Raw genomic sequence first — 22,740 nt, forward strand, 5'->3', positions numbered from 1 at the left:
TTAGTTTATAGAGAGAAGAAATTAATGATGATTTAAATTCTAGTTCACTTCAATTCAGTTCATTTAAACAGCGCCAAATCAAAAACAAACAACAGTTGCCTCAAGTCGCTTTATAAGATAAAGATGAAAACGCTACAATAATACAGAGAAAACGGGGCAAATGCTTTGGCAACAGTGGGGAGGAAGACCTTGTTTTGAACAGGAAGAACCCTCCAGCACAAAGAGGCTCACAGACAGGCGGCCATCGGCCATGTCTGGTTGGGGTAAGGGGAGGAAGGCAGGATAAAAACAACACTGAAGGACCACTTAATTTAACACACAATTTAATTATCTACTTGTGTCTCTATGTTTGAAATTCAACATGCTTTCCACCGAGAATGAATCTCAAATTTTAAAACTGTCAAATAAAGCTCGTCAGATATCGCCACAAACAACACATTTTAGCAACCAGGGATCAGGGACGGCCACAAAGCTGACCTCAAAGCACAAAGACACGCTTATTCAGGGCACACTCAGCCAGCTCTCACGGGCACTGGGAAAAATCCCCAGTGGCAAGACATTTTAATTCAGTTGGCCATGATGTGTTAAGTTAAGTTTCTAAGGTGTAGAAACATTTTCCTTAAAGAAAAATTGGTTCTTCAGCCTCATTTTAAATACCCAACCTTTAAGTAAAGTACATGAACCTGTTACATGAAAGTCAGTCAAAGCATTCCTGTAATAAGTCTCCTGGACACGACTCTAAAGCACAAAGGTGTAGATGCTAAAGTCCAGTTGGACTAAACACATGAAATAACCATTTACAACCATCAAAAAGGCAGTTAGGCTACGTTCAAACTGCAGGCGAAAGCGCATTAAATCCAATTATTCTGACCCTCTGCGACCCATATCCAATCATGGCATGACAGTGTGTCAACGGCACAAATCCGATATTTTCAAATCCGATCTGGGTCACTTTCGTATGTGGTGCTGAATCCGATACATATCTGATGTTTTAGAAAACGACTGCTGTTTGATGGTCATGTCGCATTAAATCCGTCTTTTATATCACTGACACAAGACAGACGCCAATTATCAGCTAGAGCGCGTTTGCTGTCGCATTTTATTTGTAGTGTGAACGAGCAGACAAAAAAATAGGATTTGATCAAAAAAATTGGAATTGAGCATCAAGACCTGCAGAGTGAACGTAGCCTTAGACCCCCACAGCATCTAATAGTACTTTAGAGGCTACGCTGAAGGAGCAAAAACATAAGCACATGTATCACATGTTACCAACCACCACAACACCTGCGAAGAACCACAGCAGCACCGGCCACATTAGGCAACGTAAATATCCTGTTAGTGCTGAGAACAAACTGAGGGAACAAATGTTCGTCACTACCTTCCATAATCTACGATAGTCATATTTCACACAGAGCTAAGATTTCTGGGGGACAAAGCAACACATATTTGATTGTTTATAAATATGACAGATAGAAAGTTATTTTTATAAAAAGAACCACAACTTGACGATAAGCCTGGTATCAAAATAAAAGGAGCTTTCATGTATGCTATAACTTTTTTGATGGCAAAAGGTCATTTTGGTTTTAGATCCTGTACTTACAGAGTTAGGAGGGCTGAAAAATATCTGGGAAATTAGTTTAAAGCGGTCCAAGTTCGGAGTACTTCGATATATAACTTCGATACTATAACCGTGAATACTCATAGTATTAAGATAAAACATTACATTTTATTTAATATACTTTATATCAAAGAGGCAGTGCTACACCCTAAACATAATTACAAATTAAGTTGTCCAATGAAGTGTCCAAAAAATGTCTTTAAATATCTCATAACTGAGGATTTTTACAGCTTATAGTGACATGAAGCGGAGGAGAGGCTGTAGCTGTGGCTGGTGAGCTGGTTATAACCTTTTTATAAGAGCACAGCATACATTAAATATAGTTTTTTTTTTCACAAATACAATCCACGTTGCATTAATCGGACCAATATTTTGGGAGTGGAAGAAGAAGCAGTAATAATAGTTTATTTGCTTTGTATCCAACGCAGATCAAACAGTTCTGCTGCACAGATAAAGGAGCGGGTTTCATCAAAGTTCTTTTTCTTTGTACCGAGGAACTGAGAGTGCTTTAGTGCTGCCTCTTATCAGCACACACACACACACACAAAGACACACTCTCTCAGTTATCTCCCCGTGGACCAGCGTTTAGGTGGTGGAAGCCTCTTTTGTGTCTTTGGCTAAACATTGGACAGATGTCACATTCACAGCCTCCCGGAGAGCTCATAACTCAAACCAAACACACCCACAGCAGACGGAGGGAGGCAGAAACACACACTCACACGGGCACTCAGACAAAATCAACCTGCATTCTGAAAACTGTTCTCAATACTGTACTTGAGTTATTGATCAGTGCAGCTTTTAACATAATGTTTTAACCATTTATATCAGAAAGAGAGTGCACTGAGAGCTTTATGGCATGTGCAACATTCAGTCACTCTCTCACACACACACACACACACACGCACATGCACACACAGGTGAAGATGGAGGTGTATCACCAATTGCCAACAAACACACACAGATGCAGAGTTGGAAATGCATCGGCAGAAATTAATGCTAAACTAATTTAATGGAACACACAGAGTTGTGCGGCAGAGACGTGGCTACCACCAGCAGTGAACGCTAGGCTAATGGAATGATGAATATCAGCTATATGACGCAGTGTATTCCAGGAAATTCAACCCCCCCGGCAGCTATTTCCTCAGACTTGGGTCAAGCCATATTTCTCGCTAACTGCTCCGATGACAGCAGAGTCTCTCTAAGAGGAAGCTGGGTCAATGATGATTAAAGCCATACACCTCCACCTTTTGAATTTGCTTTTGTGTTTTCTGGTCACATTATGGGGCAAATAAGAGGCTCGAGCTGTTTTCAAGGTTTAATGAGAAAACAGCTTCTCGCCACAGCTGGATTTTCTTATTGGGGACTGCAGGCACGTGAGGCTGAAGTAGATCTGAGTTTCTCATTGGGCAGAATAACATCCAGGTATTTTTTTAACACTTACTGGATTTCCTCCTCTCCTGCTACCTTCTCCAGCTCTTCTGCAGATGATACCGAGTGACCTCAGAGACATATTCTCTCCAGTGTGCCCTGCATCTTCCCCGAGCTTCCACCAATCTGTTAATGCTTCAAAAACCTCACCTAGAAAGCATCCAGGAGGCCTATCCCCTCCTCAAGTTAGTGCGTTCCATCATTAAAGGGGGAACAGCTCCCTTCATAGATAACCCAGTTCTTTTACCTGAATCAGCCGTCCACTAACTTTTTTTGTCTAATAACTACACACAGTTCATGAAGCTTAGGTGGGATTCCCCATGAGGTCCAAGTACACAGCAAAATCTCCAGTGTTAAATTAACACTAGAGAGTGTCTATATGGGCCCACACCTCTGAGTGTTAAATACAACACTGTTGAGTGTTAAATTAACACTTTTGACAGTGTTATATGTTTAAAAGTAACCTAGTCAGTTTTGAAGATTAACAATGGCTAACACTGAGCAGTGCTGATTTTCTAACACTGGAAAATAACTCAAAATGTTAGAAATATTCCAGTGTTAATTTAACACTGGAGATTTTGCTGTGTACCAACACGTATTCCTATTAATGTGTGTTAACGACAAACAAAAGGACTTTTTTGGATAATTCACTGAAATCCCCCAAATCATATTCTTATAGCAAACAGTAAGAGCTCTCACTAATGTCGACTTAGACGTCAGATTAGATTTGATCTGAGGAGACTATACACCTGAGATGTGACATTTTGTTCCTGTCCAAAAGCAAAAAAAGACCAAACGTCCCTGTTATGGCCCTGGCCATGGCTGTATCCCAATTCAGGGTCTGCAGCCTTAAAGGCCGCATTTCAAGGCCGATTACGTCACAGCGGCGCGCCGAAGGCTGTCCCAATTCAAAGGCTGCTCGAAATGCGGCCCTGAAATGCGTCCTTCATTTCCCTGAATTTTAAGACTGTGGCAGTGTAGACTTCGTGGCCCAACATATCCCACAATTCATAGCGCAGCGGTGGGTGTGGATAAATTTGCAGAAAAAAACGGCGGATGAGGGGCGGCCGAAGAGTAAACTTTAAGTACTGAATATTATGTCACTTATTTATGTGCAAATGTTTAATAACGAAGAACATTAAACATTACTGTTGGCCACATGTCGGCAAAGTTATGTGACATTAGTGACGTTTGTACTAACTTGGTTTTAAAGCCTTTACTTTAAAATATACGCCGTTCAATAGCTGAGCTTAATCTTACAGAGAATGATCAAAGCTCATGTAGAAAGAAACAAACAAATGAACAAAAGATTTTCTCCTTCATTTCTGTCAAACAAAGCTGTATGACACGTTTCCAGTGGTTAGTATCATGGTTGCTAGGCAACCTGGGCAGCGAGACGGAGGCTAGACCGTCCCATTTCACAAGTCTCGCACTTCCGGCCTTAGCAGTCTTTGAGTACGCGGCCCTTGAGGATCGTTGAGGCTGCGTACTTTAAGGCTGCAGACCCTGAATTGGGATACAACCCATAATGTGCTTTGGTGGCTGTCTCTTGTTCTGTGTCTTTAAGTCTCTGCAGGTCCCTGATTGGATAAGCTGACGGCTGCTGATTGGTCCCCTATTCATGCGGTTGCTTTCAAAATTCCTCACTAGCAGTTGTCCTGGGGCAGCAGCAGACCTGACCCTGGCCTCCAAACGCTGTGATATTTGTGATTCTCGTGACCTATTGAGCTTGTATATAGTGTGTAAATTAGCCTTCACTTGTAAATAGCACCTTGTAAACAGTGACTGAAGCCGAAGGGGTGAGCTGCCCTGTTGTTTTCTGTATTGTTTCCTCCTGTTTATTCATTTAGGGAGTTAGGCATACCATTTGTCTTTTGTTTGTTCTTTTCATCACGTAGGGTTTAGGTAGCACCTCCTTGACTGATTAAGCTGGTTTTGTTTGTTATTTTGGCCTTTGTTCACCCCGGAGTCACGCTTCAGTTTAGACAATAAACCACTGTTCACGAAGAAATTGGTTTTCCCTCTGTGTAGGCTTTTGGTGACCAGGGCGGGGTCAATCCTTTTCAACTCTTATGTTATGTTCCTGTACCCCTAGACTGGGGCGTAACAGTCCCTTTTTGTTCTTGACTATGAATCCTGGGAAGTGGAAGAATAGCCATGGCTGAAGTCTTCACCACAGTTACCCATATTGCATTTCTAAAGAGCAACATGTCAAGCTGTAATAGATTTTAATAAGATGAGCACAGAACTGGCTCCATGGATCAGAGCCAATCAGTTAACAAAGCTAATCATCCATGATCAATGTATTGTACATTTTTAAATGTCATTTTTAGCACGAATCCCAAAATTGGGCTTATGCTGGCGCTCCATCCGTGAAACCAAAGGGATTTATTGTTTCTTGTAGTGTACATTTCTTTATTTCATCTGTGTCATATCTTTAAAATCAAATGTGTCATCATAGTAACTGAAGATGGTGAAGAAGAAAAGGTCAGAGTCTTATCTTGCAAGTTGTCTCCTCTGCTCACGAGCTTTGGTTGGCGACCAAAACAATGAGATCACCACCACAATCAGCCAAGATTTCCTTCCTTCCCGATGAGTCTCTGTTCACCCTTAGAGAGGAGGTGAGGAGCTCTGAGCTCTGAGCAGATTGCCATTCCTTCATGTTCCAAAGCAGTCTGTTAAACCTGAACCGATCAGGACGCCTCCTGGACGGCTCCCTGTGGAGTCCACCTGGGATGCAATCCAGAACACTCTCTGGGTATTTTAAATCCCATCCGGCCTGGGAACGAGCTGAAGGACACGGAGGACATCTGGGCTTTAAAAGAAGCAGCTGAAGATGGATGGATCATCCAGACTAAAAACACTTGAAGAACTCTGACCCATGCATAAATAATATGCAGTTTTTTGTCTGTCTGAAAGATGTTTCATCCCTTTCTCAGAAATAAGACAGCAATTATGCTGAAAATAAGGTTAAACTTAGAGGGAAAAAGGATTTGACTGCACTTAGAGCTGCAATGACGGCATTTACCAAATCCCTAAAGACTTCTCCATCGTGCTTATCTTAAAAGATATTACATTGAATGTACAGTGGCAGTGTGCAGGCTCAAGATGGAACTTATGAAAGGAGTTAAAACTATACTTGAGTGCATACAAACGGGATATTTCCTCTTTGAGGATTCTGGACGTTACTTCAAAAACTTGTTTTTTATATTCTGTTTTTTTTCCATGAAAATGTTGGCTTAAATCTTCCTGTGACTGTGAACACACTCATTACTGCCTGAAATGTGAAAATGATTAACTGACAGGTGAAAACGAGCATCCAGATCCAAGCGGGACTGGTTGGATGCGGTTCTGCTGAATCCTCAGAGCAGCAGAAGCAGGAGAATCAGGCTGCCTCAGATCACTTCCTCCCAGCACAAACCCACTTCCTCCCAATGACCTCATGGGTCACATGCTACATGCCATCGAGCTCCAGTGACAAGAATAAGCTAATTAGCATCTGTAACGAGGCAGCCCGTTGGGTCGGCTGTCATTCTGCATCTTAGCTGTCTGCTGCTGTCGGTCGGGGCTTTGCAGGCATGTCAGATGGACTGCACTCACATATTTTACCACATTTTCTTCTTAAAACATTTACAGTCATAGCTTGGAGACTTTTTTGTGATGGTTTTCAGCACTAATTAAAGGCAATACGTCTGAACCCAGTCATGATTGGCTTCCCTCTCTAAAGAATGACTGAAATCTGTCCAATCGACGAGTTTCTGCTCAGCGGGATTACCTCGTTTGAATTCCAGTTTATCCGTCATTCATGTATTTCATTTCAGCTCCGAACAGAAAGAGATTTATCTGCAGAACATCACTCTGACTGTGAGCCAGAGGAAATGAAAAACTGTGGACAACTACCAGGCCTAATTCACAACATTCATTATTCTATAACAGCACTGAGACACAGCTCGGAGCCGACTCTAGACTTGGATTTGATGTGACACAACATCAGCATTAAGAGCAGAAGGAGTTTCTTTAAGTAGACATTGACCATGGCAAGATAAACACGATACATCTAATTTGTTTTTAGAAGTTTTATACTTGAGTTTAAGATTTTACTGATCTTGTTTCACTAGCTGGGACCACATCCTCAGAAACGATGAGCGAAGAGGGTTGAGGAAGTATGAACTGGTGCTGCGGTTTGGGGAAGGCCTCGAAGGGGACTGGCGATGGCTCCCGGGCAGGGCAGATCCCCATGTACTAACGAGAAATGAATGAAAGAAGGGAGGAGAAGAGAAGAGGAGAAGAGAGGGAAAAAGGGGGGTAAGGGTGGGGCATGGAAATGAGAACAACGGGTATTGGAGAAGGGGGCATTTATAGTCTGAGGTCGGAAGGGGCGTGAAGGAGGAGTGGTCCTGGTCCTGAAATTGTAGAGATTTCTCACAAGTCCAATTCCATTGCTTCCTAACATGGCTAGTTACTTAGTTAAATGAGCTGATGCAAAGCAAAATTGGGGGTTTTCAAGGTTGCTTTTCATCAAATACTATCCCTCTTCTTACTCCTGGCACAGACGGTTTACAACTCGACTGCGATTTACTCTAAGTTGGAGACCATAAAGTAAAAATCAAAAAATTTCCAGCAACAAAAACCAAGAAAAAAAAATCTTATGAAAATAGCACGCAGAATAGCATTAACGCATCAGGATAATCCATCTTTCCACTTCAATGGGGGATCCCAAGGTGTCCCACGGCCAGATCGGCCATATATAACTTCTCCATTTGGTTCGTAGTCCATCCCAGAGTCTTCTACATTTCAGCCATACCTGCAAAACATCTGAAGGGAGGCAACCAGGAGGCATGCTAACCAGATCTCACTCTGAGTTCACTCCAAATGTCGAGCTCCTCATTCTACCTCTAAGTCCACGCATCTCATGGAGGAAGCTCATTTCAGCCGTTTGTATTTGTGACCTTACTGGTACAATGCCCACATTACTGCTCACACCTCAGCAATCAGGTCTACCTCAACACTAACAGATAAGATCCCAAGATCTTTCATTTCCCTTGCTTAGGGCAAGAACTCCACCCATCCCAGAGGGAACACTTCATAGTTATACTTGTAGTTTATAGTTTGGAGGTGCTGCCTTTCATCCCAGCTGTTTCACACCCGGATGAAACACGAGACGAGTTATATCACAAACAGTTTAACTTAAAAATCACTTAAAATGACACACAAACTTATTAAGATGCCAAAAATAATATCCCAGCGCCCGCAGTTGGTCCGTTTCTTTTTATAAAAAAAAGGCGAATGTGGACTTGGCATTAATTAGCACAAGGTGTACTTTATCCACGGACTCATACAAGTTGTACTGTGTGCAGTATCGCATTAATACAAACAGAGGGCTGATAAACTTTAATGCAATAGTTTCAGCTTGCAAAAACTTTTCTGAACATGCACTTAGACTATGATTGCAAACAATAATTCTATCAAACATGCCTGCAAATCTGATACCTGGAACTAATGGAGAAGAAGAGTCGGACAGTGCTCTGTGGGTTTAAGCACTTAACATCAGCCGATAAATCCAATAAACCTTCGTGTATACCCTCATCATCCTCAGCGTAACTTCCCCCCCCCCCCCTTCATGTAATCAGATATTTCATATGTTTGTATGCTTGTAACCTTGCCCCCGAGGCCAGCAGCGTTCCCAGCCTAACCCGACCAGATGCTGTGAAGAGTGAGGTCGGCACGGCATCTCCGGAGCAGAGCCGAGGGTGTGACGCAGGGAGAGAGCGGCGTGAAAGAGCCTCCAGCTCTGCTTATAAGACACAGCTTTTTCTGTGTCTCACACTTTTTATTACAGTTTTACACATTTTGCTCATTACTTGAAAGTGTAACATCAGAGCCAATCAGAACCAAGCCCGAAAACAAAATGGCCCCTCAGCCTGACAATTTCCTTCTACCCCAATACTGCGCAGCCCTGACAAATGCTCTGCGCTTGTCTGATGAAGTGCCTGTGACTCTGTTGCAGCTGGTTGTAGGAGTCACAATGTGTATGTCAGACTGGGTTAGCTCAGTGACCTTTGCCCTCAGGCTCAGCGAATCAGCATCATGCGCGAGCGGAGCAGCTTCAGCACAGAAAGCAGACAACACAGCGATCAACATTGCTACCGTGACCGCTCGCTCCCTCCTCCAGCTCTCTCTCTGATAACTCGCCCGTTGACTCGTTTTGTGCCCACAGAAAAGCTTCCAATCTCAAAACCAGCACAGAAAACATCACAGAAATTGCGTGTTCATGTAGAAAGGTAAATATGGACTCCCAGGCTGTGGTAAAGAGAGGAATAAATGACTGGTGACACGTTTATTTGAACAGACTAAAGTGCAATCACAGAACATTCAGCTCCAACGTTAAAACAAGGTGACAGGTGATGTGAATATGGCTCATCGTCTCTGCTCGCGCTGCTGGTGCTAAAAAAACGGATGAATATTCAATATGTGAAGAGCTAGTGCTGCTGCTAGCCAATCAGATCACACTATGCAAATATCCTGAGCATGCAAGGTCATCATTGCTCAAAATAAGAAGAAGGTGGTCATTGCGAGGAGTCACCATGTTGCCTAGGGGTGCAACGATACTCGTATCGATATTGAACCGTTCGATGCAGTGCTTTCGGTTCGGTACGCATATGTATCGAACAATACAAATTTTTAAATTTATTTTATCAACTTTCCTTCTGACTATGCTGTCTGTGTTGAGCGCTCAGTGAATCTGCTCTCGACAGTGCAGCCTAGGCGGAGTAGTCGAACGCAGATTCACTGAGCGCAGGGCAAGCTAGCGAGACAGAAGCTAAGCTCTCCTTGCAACATGGCAAATTGAACCTCCCCCACCCTCATTCAGATCTGGCGTTTGGAACTATTTTGGTTTTCATGTGACGTATGACCCTGAAGGTAAGCGCGTCATGGACTAAAGTAAAACAGTATGTTGGATGTGCCACGCAATGCTCAGTTACATTGGTGGGAACTAGTGCGTTAGTGCAGTTAGCTCGTTAACGTGTTGACGCCGTCCAGCCCCACGCACGGGGCGATCCACGGTAGCTGGTTAACGGAGATTTGCCGTGTTGTGGCTTTAACGTCATTTCAGATTAACGCTGACAGCACTAGTAGGAACACAACGAATATGACTGCACATTTACTCGACATCATCCTAGTGCAAAGACAAGTGGAAGCAGACAAAAACAACAAGCACGTATGCTACAAACTTTACCCGAGTCATTTAGACAGCCGTTAGCACAGGATTCTCCTTATGGGGACCTGATATGTTTAATATGCTGCTGAGAATATAGCCCAGAAGAAGCGTATAGTAGAGCTTTTATTTTGGAAAGAGACATTTCTCTGTAATAAACTCTCTTTTCCAAAGATGAGTGATTTCTCGATCAGATAGATTTATTTTTTTTATTACTTGGTTGTTTCAGCAACATTAAATTTAAAAACTGTACTTTTGAGTTAAAATATATATTTATAATTTTAATAAATGACAAATTAAAAAGGCATGAACATTTTTTTTGTATCGAAAAAATATCGAACCGTGACACCAAAGTATCGAACTGAACCGAACCGTGAATTCTGTGTATCTTTGCACCCCTAATGTTGCCTTATGAGATGTTTAAGTGGTCGATTTGTTGATCGTACTAACAAAGGTACTCCTCTCAAACATGAAACGCTGCCCTTACTCAGGAGTCTCGGTGTCAGGAAGGTGGGTCTCTTTTATAACCTGGTTCTATCACCATAGCAACTACTGCTGAACACGTAACCTGGGCTACAGCACCTCATGGGTTCAGAGTTTCAGTTATCAGTGCCACATTTCACTGACTGCTGTAAGATGTATTCCATTAGCAGATAATATATATACACTTACACCCTGCTGAGCTGAGCATGAGTGAATGAATGAATGAATCCATGCAGCGCAAACTCAATCCACTGCGTAGCTGTGCAAAGTGACAAGAATCAGGTGCAAAACACAAACACGGCAGTTTGCTTCCTGTCACCTGATGGACAAACCAGGTGATGAATGCCAGCAGCACCTCTACCTAACATGGGCTTCAACCCTTTTTTCCCCTTTTATTTAAACGAACACCAAAGGACACCTTGCGTAGGGACAACAACAGGCCAGTTCGGGATGAGAATGCTTTGTTAGCTTGACAAACAGGATAAGGGAAACTTCCCTACCCTCCTAACTCCTCAGATGCAGCAAGCTGCACGGATTCACTGTGTTTTTATAATATTATGTTGGAGTTTTAAGCTCTGTTCAACTTCACCTTCTGCACCCGGGTCACCTCCTTCCCGTGCTTGTTTTCACTCATTTATGTTTTCTATCCTCTTTTCTTCCTTTCATTTCTTTTTTGATGATCCACCTCATCATCCTTACCTCTCACTGTCCCCTCTTCTCCTGCTCCTCCTCATCTTTCTTTCTCCCCACGTGTCTTTTTTTCTTTTACCTCCTTACTTTTCTCCTTTTGCTTCATTCTACTTCCTCTCTCTTGTTTCTCTCTGTGGATCTAAAAGATGTTTCTTTGCCTGGTTCTACTGAACACATCTCTCTGCCTCTCTCTCCTCACCTTATGTTTGTTTATCTCTTATTTCTTCTTTATTCCTTCTCTTCACATGCTTTCTCTCTCTCCCTCTGTTATCTTCTCTGCTTTGCCTTGCCCTCGTTCGTCTTCCTATCCCTCTGTTTTCTCTTCTCCTCCCCCTCCCGTCTCATCTAATAGCCTTCTGTCCATCTCCTCCCTCGTTTATCTTCTGCCCTCTGTATCTTCTCCTCTTTCTTTCCCTCCACCCATCCTCCTTTCTGCTTCACTTCTCCTGCACCATCTCATCTTCCTCCCCTCCTCCTCCTCATCGGGTTCATGCCATAGTATGTTTCTGTTTACTTCCTGTTTCACTTGCCTCCTAGTCCTGTTTGCATCAGTTTCAAATAACGTGGTCAGTTAGCTTCAGGCTAACCGTCTCCCCAGAGGAACAGCTACTTGGAGTTGGGTGATGGTCTATTTCTCTCTGACACACACACACACACACACACACACACACACACACAGTACTGTCATAGCTGTGTCACTCAGTGTCCTGCTCTCAGCGTGGTCAGACGCTTCTCCTTTCTGACATGTCACACAACAGTCCAGCACACGACACCAGCAGCAAGATCCAAACACACGATGAGACACGCTCATACCATCTCATCACGCTGAGGCAGGAACGAAGAGCAGCAACATGAAAAATGAAGCCAATGAGGAAGTGACAAAAACTGCACTTATAGGCTCTAATGTTAAAATGTCTCAGCAGAAATAATCATGTTTACGGCCTGATATGTGAAAAAAAATCCCTGCTTTAGCCTGCAGGGCTATTTTCCTCCAACACATTAACTGTGCAGGGGTTTTATTCACTCATGCATTCAGATTTCTCTAAGGTGTAAAGTTAGTGGGTGCTACGACTCACAGGAGTCACAGGTGGATGGTGACAGCCTGTGCGTTACAGCCTGCCTGCAATATCTGTGCTTCTGTTTGAGTGAGTGAATTTTTCTTCATTAGCATTAATTAGCAGATCAGCAGATGTGCTGTGCACACGTATGAATGCAGCTTCCTGATCAGTACCAGCTAATGCAGCTTGCTTGCATTAGCTGGTAGCTTCACAGTCCAGCCTCTTGTCTAAATATGGTCACTTCTGAGTCCCAAGGAGTCTCGACTAAGGACACATTGACACTTGGAGGTATCACACACAACTTCAGTAATTATTAGCAACTAATGAAAGGTTTGGAAATTACAAACATGAGATTTCACTTTAGACTTTAGGTCATTTTATTTTAAACAAGAAAAAGGCCAAAAATGGAGCCAGAAAGTTCAGCAGGAGCTACAGCTGACATGACAACATTGCTCTAATGAGATTATCCAACAACCTTTCCCATATTGGAAGAGAAACAGTAAAACAAGCAGATATTGTGTATGAGTGAAATGAGACCTAAAATATAACTGTTGGTAATGGAGAGATTGGTTGTTTCTTTCCATTTCCTTTGCAAACTGGTGATTGTCTTTCTGTGGTGTCCAGAAAAGCCTACTCCACATGCAGTAGCTAACATGTTTCTATCAGCCTCCATCCATCTTCAGTCAAAAAGCAGAATTTCTCACTGAGGTCTCAAAGTGCAAGAGGAAGAAATAAGTCAAAGATTCAACTTTAAAATATGAGAATGCGGTCTGGAGCCAAATGACAGAAAATAGGAGGTAATTTCAGATGCATTCATAGCGGGATGATGAAGTTACTATAAACCAACATGCACGGGTTCTGCAAAAGCATAAATGTTTCTAAAGATGGAGTGTCTACTGCCACCAAGCACGTTTTTACTTTAGCTAAGGACAGTTTAGTGAGAAAATCTTTGCATTTTGTCTCCTTCCACTGAAATTTAACCCCACCAGCAGATCATTTCTGCCTCCGTCTGAGAAAAATATTTGCAGAACTAAAGACTCAGCCTGCTGTTTATTTGGACTCTCAGGTGAGACGGGAACAAAATGAAGCCCAATCTCATTCCCTCTTTGTTGTTTACATCCTCAAACAGCTCGAAACAGTCAGCCAAAGTATGAAAAATCATCAGACAGATTCGAATGTGAAGAACATTCAATAAAGTGATAACTAAAGGTTGTGAGGGACAAACTGCTATGCTGCATGATTGACAGGAAAGTAAAGAGAGATTGATGTTTTCAGCTCTTCGTCGTGGTGAAGCCAAAGCTTTTCACACATGCATTTTTAGCCCCAAGCTCAGCTGAACCTCAGGATGCAGAAAGCTGGAAACTGCAGCCGAAGGTCATATACTGGGGGTGATGGATGATTTTGCACATGGTTAAAGTGGGACTTTTAATGTGACAAGCAAACAAAGGCATACATGTACAAATAATAATATTAATAATAATAAACATATGGGAAACAAGGAATATAGATAAATGTCATAAAGCCTGATCCGTCGCCACCTCACCAAAACCTAGCCCATGATTGTGATGCTGCTCTGATGATGCTTACATCACATCATAAACCCGCTCACAGCAGCGTACGCTGTGTCCCTTCAGTTCAAGCACCCACACCACTGGAAAAAAATTATATAAACAAGAGACCATCTTGCAACTGCATACACCAACAATGAAGCCCATCAACCCAGCAAGCAAAAATGCTACTGACTTCTAAAAAGTGCCAATCAGCACTTATTGAAGTGACCCTAATGACCTAGTGCGCCAACTGTAATAACTGTAAATCCTGAGCCAAACCAACTTGTGCTCCAACTTTAACCAAACACCTGGAACAAAACACAAACTACAGTTTTGGGATAAATCCACTTAACACTACCCCCTGACACCAGATTGCTACCACCCTCACATGAGGATACCCCCGTGAGCTATAATGTTTATGCCCCAATCATGCAGGCCCAGAGACTTCAACTTCCAGTCGCTACAGGAAAAAAATCTTGATTTTTTGGCAAATGATTGCTTGAGGTTGACGGCAGTCACCAGATGAATTCCCCACAAAGAGGGTGTTGCCCCCAAAACCTCTTTGGGAGTGTTTCGGGTGTTAGGGACCTGAAAATGAGCCAAGTGCTAGTGAAATTTGAAAAAGTATGATGCAAGCTGGAATAGAGGCCTTTCAAAGTAAAAGTTTAGAGCTAAGGCACAAGTTTCACTTTGAAACCAAACGGTCTCAGTTTCCAGTTTGTGTTTTTTTCTCAGAAACCAGCAGCTGCAAGGTAGGAGAAAAATATTGTCCCCGAGTCTGTGTGACTGGGACCTTACTACGCTAGCAACTGGATAAAGGTAAGACCAATTTATCATTATTAGGAAGTGAAGTCTTTCTGACTTCCGGCGCCCCCCCCGTGAGTGGCAACCTGTTACAGCAGCTCCGCTCATTCTGAGCTTCTTTCGTATCTCCTCTTTACTTTCTCTTTTTTGTAACTAAAGTTTAAGCAATTAGATTCTGCAATCATGGACTACCGTTTTGTGCTAGTCTTGGTTGTCTTTCTCTTTTCTTTCACACCATTTTTTACCCGTGTTTGGGAACCCAGCATATGGATGCTTTGTTTACAGCAGGGATCAGCTGTTAGCGCTGTGTCCCACAGCAGTGCTGCCGGCGGACAGACACGACATTCCCACTGAGCTGAGGAGGAAAAGACGTGGGTGTCGTGCTGGGAGGGAGCGCTGTCACCCGAGAAGGAGACGTTATAGACCATCTCTCCCTTCTGTAATCACTGGAAATGTAACATCGCTGCCCAATAAGATGAGCTCACGTCGCTAACCTGGTCACAGGGGGAATACCAGCGATGTAGCATTGTTTTGCTAACGGAGTCCTGGCTAACACCGCTAACTCCGGACACGAGCGTGATGCTACCGGTGGCTCTGACATTCCACCTGATGAAGACCCTGGAGCGGCTGGTCCTGACTCAGCTTCGGCGCCTGGTGGGCTCATCACTGGACCCACTTCAGTTTGCCTACCAGCCTGGCATCAGAGCGGATGATGGCATCATTCACCTCGTGCATCGTTCCCTCGCTCACCTGGAGACCGCTGGGAGCACTGTGAGAATCATGTTCTTTGATTTCTCCAGTGCCTTTAACACCATTCTTCCCACGGTCCTGAAGGACAAGCTGGAGAACTCTGGAGTGGACCATCACCTCACTACCTGGATTTTGGACTACCTCACCGACCGACCACAGTATGTGAGGACTCAGGGCTGTGTGTCGGACAGGGTCGTCTGCAGTACGGGGGCCCCACAGGGAACGGTTCTGGCTCCGTTCCTCTTCACCATCTACACTGCAGACGTCTCCCACAACTCCACCGAGTGCTTCCTGCAGAAGTGCTCTGACGACTCTGCAATAGTCGGCCTCATCACTGATGGGGACGACAGGGAGTACAGAGAACTGACCCAAGACATTGTGGACAGGTGCCAGCAGAACTACCTTCAGATCAACACTAATAAAACCAAGGAGCTGGTGGTAGACTTCCACAGGCACAAACATCCTCCACTGCAACCACTGAACATCCAAGGTATGGACATTGAGGCGGTGGACAGCTACAGGTACCTTGGTGTTCATCTAAACAACAAACTGGACTGGACTCATAATTCAGATGCCCTCGACAGGAAAGGGCAGAGCAGGCTGTACCTGCTGCAGAGACTCAGGTCTTTTGGAGTGAAGGGCCCACTCCTGAAGACCTTCTATGACTCTGTTCTAGGATGCCCTCTGGACCCAGTGGAGGTGGTGAGTGACAGGAGAACGGTGGCTAAGCTGTGATCCCTGTTGGACAACATCTCCCACCCCATGCAGGAGACTGACAGCACTGAGCAGCTCCTTGAGTGGCTGCGGCACCCACGGTGTGGGACGGAGAGATTTCACAGGTCTTTCCTCCCCACTGCTGTCAGACTCCACAACAAAGACTTCAACTGATCTAACACATCCACACATGTGCAATAGTAATAAGTGCAATACTCTTTCTGGCAATGTTGTATTATACTCATATTGTATATAGCATTTGTATTCTATTTTATTTAATTTTATTCTATCCTATTGTGTGCAGTATCTTATTGATATCTTATTCCAGTGCTTTTCTCTAATTTTTCTATGCAACTTTGCACTGTCCACTGCTGTAACAAACATTTCCCACACGTGGGACTAATAAAGGTTATCTTATCTTATCATGTCCTGCCACCAAACACACACAGCTTGTTACTGAATTTTGGGCAATAATCCAACAGTTCTTACCTAATGTGTGAAAATAAGTGTTAAGGACCTGACCATCCAGATATTCTGTAAATCTGACTTTCTCATTAGCCATCGCAGAGCTGTGTTTGCTCTGCTGGTAAACAACAGAGTTGTCTGATATTAAACCAATGAGGGAGTCCTCATTTGTGTGCTGTTGTCTCCGCATGTCAACTTTCTGAGTAAATTACAGTGTCAGTGTCACTGTTTCATTGCTGACATTTATTGCTCCAATCCAGCTTTGCTGTGAGTCAGTGGTCGGTCACCATATGCATGTATGCAGCCTATATTTTCTGGATGTTTTCAGAGATGATTATGCTTTCATACAACAATATTATATTTATCCATCTTCATATCAGAAAACATTTCACAGCATTTATTTTCATCCTGCTCTTCTTCATATGGGTTGTGAAAAAATTACAACCCAACACATGTTACATCATCTCCACAGCACCCCCCCCCCCCCCCCCCCCACTCCATGGAGCTTCTTCCCAAGGCTCTGCCTGAAGTAACGCATCGCTCCTCAGAACATCTTGAAACTGTGCTACATTTATCTGCTATGACTGGCAAACCAACAAGGGGAACATCTCTGTAACCCCCAAGTGGTTACAGAGGGAAACCAAACAACTGTCTGTTAAAACTCTCTTTTAAACTTCAGGCGTTACCAGGCTCAGGGTGAGTGGCCCTGACTGGTTCAGTGGTTTGTAATCACACTCAGTGTAACCATGAACTTCAGAATCAAATCACACCCAGGCAAATCCACGTCTCCCACCTTCACAGCGGAACAAGAGAAACTGTTGACTCACCCTGCGTCGCTGCTGTTCCCACAGATTAAGGCATCCTTGGCTCCCTCCACCTTGTAGAAGTTGTCTAAAATAAAAAAAATAAAAATAAAAAAAAAGGAAGAAGGTGAGATTTAAATCTGAAACTAGCTTTTGGAGAATCCTCTTCTTCCTCACCCCCTTTCCCCCCCTACTGAGCCACACAGGTGTTTTCAGTCATCATGTTGATCAGGCTTCTCCTCAGGACTACGTGGGCGTTCGCTGACATGTCCCTCTTCCTCCTGTGTGCACTGCACAGGAACTCCTCTTCATCGTTCTTACCTGATAGACTGCACTAGCTGAGATGTAATGAGGATGAATAATACAGTGAAAGATGACACTGTACTTAAGGCTTGCGAGACCTTTACAGCAAGAGACAAACCTTTGCAGAAAGAATATTAAACTTTTTTGTGAAGCTAGTTTCAGCCACGTGTTCACAGAGGAAAAACAAATGCCAGACTGTATAAAAACTGGGTTTGTAATTGTGCTAAAGTACGAGATATTTTTAAGAACGTGTTGTGTCGTCTCCTGTTGGAGGGAAATGGTGATGTTGAAGCTGCTAAATGGAATTCAGGGACCATTTATTTTGTAATTTAGACCAGTCTTATTCCTAATGTGGCATGTCAGAATATTTTTGGTGCTTGTCATCAGTCGAGGTTGATTTCCCCGAACCCTAAAGTGGATCTGCTCTGCTGTTCTTAATTTCCTGCCATACACTGTACTGTTAAAATGATGGATGCTCATAGTAAATATGTGAAACTGTTACATAATGACGTCAGAATACACAGAAATAAGCCCTATGAGCCAAAACTTCATGCTTCTCTAAATGCTCAGTTTCAGCATGAAGCGACTTCCAGGTTGGAAAAATGAAGCCAACAAGGAAGTGCCAAAAAACTGCAATTTCTCTAACGTCCACTTGAAACGTCAGCAGTGACTCAATGCCCACAGACTGCCATGTTAATGTTACAGCAGAAATAAACAGGTTACAATCTGATACAAAAATGGCTTTGTCACCTATGCATAGTTTCTCATTTTATTATAACGCCACCTGAATACTAGTATTAGGGGCGTAGTCACTCTTCCTGACAGAGGTCATCTATGTTTAGCATGTCCTTTATGTTTCCATGTTTTCTTTGTTTCATTTATGTCTGCTCATTTCCGTTTTTCCTGTTTTGCTTTTGATTTGATTGAATTTTCTCTTTCTTCTTGTTTTGAGTTTTATTGTTTTGATCATCTTCACCTGTGTTTTGTTCCCCGCCGGTCTCCACCCCTCTGTCCTCCAAGTATATGAATGTCTTCTCCTTTGTTTTGTTTGAGTCTGTTGTTCACCATCATGTTTGTCCTGGTTTCTAACCTTTTCCCTGTTTGTTTCCATGGACCTCAGTTTAGTTCTTTCTTCCTTCTGTTCGGACACACTTTATCCTGCCTATTCTCTGCACAGGTTTGTTTTTTTATATCTGTTCAATAGAACTTCTTACTGGATCATGGATTTGGATTCCTATCTCACTACATTAGACATATTATAGTAATTTTAATGTTTGTCTGGAACAGCTCTCTCTTGCAAATGAGACATTGGGTTTCAGTGGGACTACTTGTAAAAATAAAGATTAAATTCCACTTGAAAATAGATGAAATATGTTAATTTAAAATCATAACATTCCAAAAATCAACATGTGGCGACACGACATCTACATCGGTCTCTTATATTCCACCTCTGTGTCATGTTTATTTATTTATTTAATTATTTTTGATACTGCACAACATTAGTTAATCATTTTGAAATCACTTTTGTCAGGTAACCATGAGAACTGAGGTCACAAAAACCAATGAGCTGCATGATTAATCTGCACACATTTATCCACATCTGTGCTACAATAAGCTAGCTCCTCATAAAAACTTGAAATGTTCAAACTTCATCAGGATTCAGGTGAGCTCCGTCAACTCGTCCTGACTGTTTTGTGTCGGTGGAAGTTTGTGCTCACCTCCCACTCACTTCTGTCTGTCTGTGCTACAGCACGATCAATAAACTCATCAAACTCAGATTGTGAGGTGGTAAAACCATAACCATTACAGCAAACACAGTTTGCTGAGCAGTTATTCAACACTTAGATCTGACCACAAGCCATTTCCAAGTACATTAATACACTTTAACATCATCACATGAAGTACTTCGGGTGTTCCTTTGTGCCAGACACGCTTGAGAACAAAAGTATCCGTCATAACAAGCTCAAAAGCTTTTAATGCAAGTCTGCAGGAGGAAAACAAGCACTTCTTAACTTTAGCTGTGGTTTGAGGATACAGCAGTCCCTCCTGACGATGGAATTAATGTATTTAACCTTTACCATTCCTCTTCTAAACAAGAGGACTCACTGAAGAACATAGCTTAGAAATATCTGTGAGCTTGAGGAATCAGACAAACCCTTAAAAAAATAACATAATGTTGGTGCCAAGTAGATAAGTGTTATACAAACACATGGATTAGCCACAGGGACCCACTGATTTGTAAAGTACCAGACTGAAGCCTCAACTATAGCTTTGCCACTGCCATCTGTCCTAGAAGCGTCATGGTCCTGGGTGACCCAGCGTTTAGAGTTTATCTGTATGATGATGATGATTTAAGTTCAAGCTTTGTACAGTTTAGTCTTGAGTTTAGTTCTTTTAGTCTCTCTGAGTTTATTTGTATTTCAGATTCATTGTTCTTGTCTGTTAAGTTCCTTTTGTGTCTTTGTCTCATCCCTGTGTCTCCTCTGAGAGTCAGTCATGTGCTTTATTTATGTCCTCTGTCATGTCTCTGTGTATTCCCTCTATGTGTCATGTTGGTTCTTCCTTCTGTTCATGTATGCCTCGCTCTCTCCATCTTTCTCCTCTACCATGTCAGTTTTCCATGTGTCCTATTGTCTTCCCACGTCAAGTTGTGTGTCTTAGTCTGCGTCTCAGTGGGTTTTCTGTCTTATTTTGATAGTCCTTGGCTCATATGCTTGTGTTTAGTTTTGCTTCCCCTGGCTCTGTGTCTAATTGTTCCAGCTGTGTTTCCCAGCCGTCTCTACTGTACTAATCACCTGTCTGTGTATATTGTGTCAGTTCGTCTTTGTCTTTTGGCAGAACATCAGTTCACCTCCCCCCATATTCACAGTGGATTTTCCCAGTCTAGTTTTGGTTAGTGTAAGCCTTCATTGCCCTTTATTTTTGTATCATTGTCTGATCTTCTATCAGCCCTTAATAAACAGCTTGCATTTTCTTAAGATCAAGTTCTGTCTGCTTTTGGGTCCTCTCTTCAGAAATGTGACAAGAATGTTGTAGAAAATTCTAGAATTTCACTCACCAAATCTGGAACACAGCCTTTTTTGACAATCTTTTAAAACAATTGAATGCACAGTCGTGTTATTTGTCAGATTGTTGCATTAAAAATACTTCCAAAAGGCACCAACAGCACAAACATGCTCAGCTAGCAGCCACCTGAATTGAATTGAATTGAACTTAGAAATACCAAATTCATCCCGGATACAGTTCCTATAAAGACAAACTAGCTAGAGACCAAAACTGATGTTTGCCATATGCTGTAAACATGCTTATTTCTGCTGGGAGTCTATGAAGACTGACTCACTTTCGAATCCAGGTTCAAGTGGGCATTAGAGGAACTGCAGGTCCTTGCAGGTCTGTCAGCAGCAGCTCCTAAATTTTTACTGTTTTCAAATGCAAGACAAAGACCAAAATCTTCGATAAAACCAACAAACAGCATTCAGAGCTTTCACACAAGAGAAACAAGGGGTGTGGTGGAGAAAGAAGGTGCACTGCTGTTCACACACTCCTAACATAGACAGTGTCATTAAACTGGACTCATATTTTAATTTTCACCAGCAAATTTTGGATATAAACCACTTCATTGCAAACAGAATCACTGTTATCAGACAGGTAATGTAAAATTACAAAGTGCTTTCCCTTGAGTTCATATTAAAAACTCAACAACTGCATTTTAACAAGTACAATCTTCCTTTTTTTAAACCGTAAACCACGCTGACAGCACTGACCTTTGAGGGAATGTGGACCTGGGGAGCCACAGATGGAGAATGCCATTTTATTAGTAGCTTCATTCCATCAAATTTTACCTTACCCTCTTTGCTGTGCTGATACAATTTCACACAACCCACAATAGACAGACACTCTTGCAAAACCCAGCAGTCAGCATGTCCCCTGCACCAACAGTTTAACAAAGAGCACAAATTCGTTTTGCCATTCTGGTTTTTGCTGTTGCACGAAAGGTAAGTGTCACAGTAAACCTGTGTCTGTAGAATATGTCATGGAAAGCGATATTTCAGCATGAAACCAAGGCCAAACATCTGAAAATGTGATGTCCTCGTTTTATTTTGCGCCACATCAAGTCTACAGAGGTACTGTAGTTTTTGTTTGGTCATTAATGCAAATATCTAATCAGCCAATCACAAGACAGCAACTGAATGCATTTATGTGGACATGGTCAAGACAACTTACTGAAGTTAAAACTGAGCATCAGTTGGAGCGTGGCATGGTGACTGGTGCCAGACAGCCTGGTCTGAGTATTTCAGAACCTGCTGATCTGCTGACATTTTCCCACATAACCACCTCTATGATGGCACAAAGAAAAAAAATCAGCAAGAGTCAGTTTTCTGGGGGGAAAATGCACCATGTCTGACCCTTTGGACACACGGCTGGCTTTAGGTTGTTTACATTTTCATTGCTTAAACAGGAAAACCATTTTGTTGTTGGGGTTTGGTGGTTTGCTTGTCTGGAAACATATATCAGAGTAGCAGCAGTTGTACTTTTATTGTGAAAAGCTGCTCCTCTGCGAGCCGAGCAGGGAAACTGTGCCGTGAGTAACTCTGTAGAGAAATAGTGACCTTAAATGCTGGCTTGACATTTTCATCCATTTGCCTTACGAGAACAACTGTACAGGATGCTCATCTTTTATTCAACACATAATTCAGGCCACACTCATTTAACTCTGGCCATTAGAAGCGATTACATAACATTGCAAAAGAAAGGACTAAACAGGAGGTCATTTTCTTCAATCCAGTGCCACAGCCAAAGGTGTAACACCTGTGTTTGTTTCACAGCATTAGGCTTCACAGTTCTGACGTACCACAGG

General features: G+C 42.7%; 1 protein-coding gene across 1 annotated transcript in view; it reads right to left on the reverse strand.

Moving 5' to 3' along the window:
- LOC146702341 (sodium channel protein type 3 subunit alpha-like) overlaps positions 1-22,740 on the reverse strand; it is a 196,428-nt gene that overhangs the window by 138,567 nt on the left and 35,121 nt on the right. The window contains exon 8 of the mRNA XM_085468805.1: positions 17,604-17,667. Coding sequence (XP_085324931.1) covers positions 17,604-17,667 — 64 coding nt within the window. The remainder of the gene's footprint in view (positions 1-17,603; positions 17,668-22,740) is intronic.

Source organism: Copadichromis virginalis, linkage group LG9 (assembly GCF_057382275.1).
Source record: "Copadichromis virginalis isolate Kocher_CV1m ecotype Utaka linkage group LG9, C_Virginalis_male_GT1.1, whole genome shotgun sequence".
NCBI classification, from domain to species: domain Eukaryota; kingdom Metazoa; phylum Chordata; class Actinopteri; order Cichliformes; family Cichlidae; genus Copadichromis; species Copadichromis virginalis.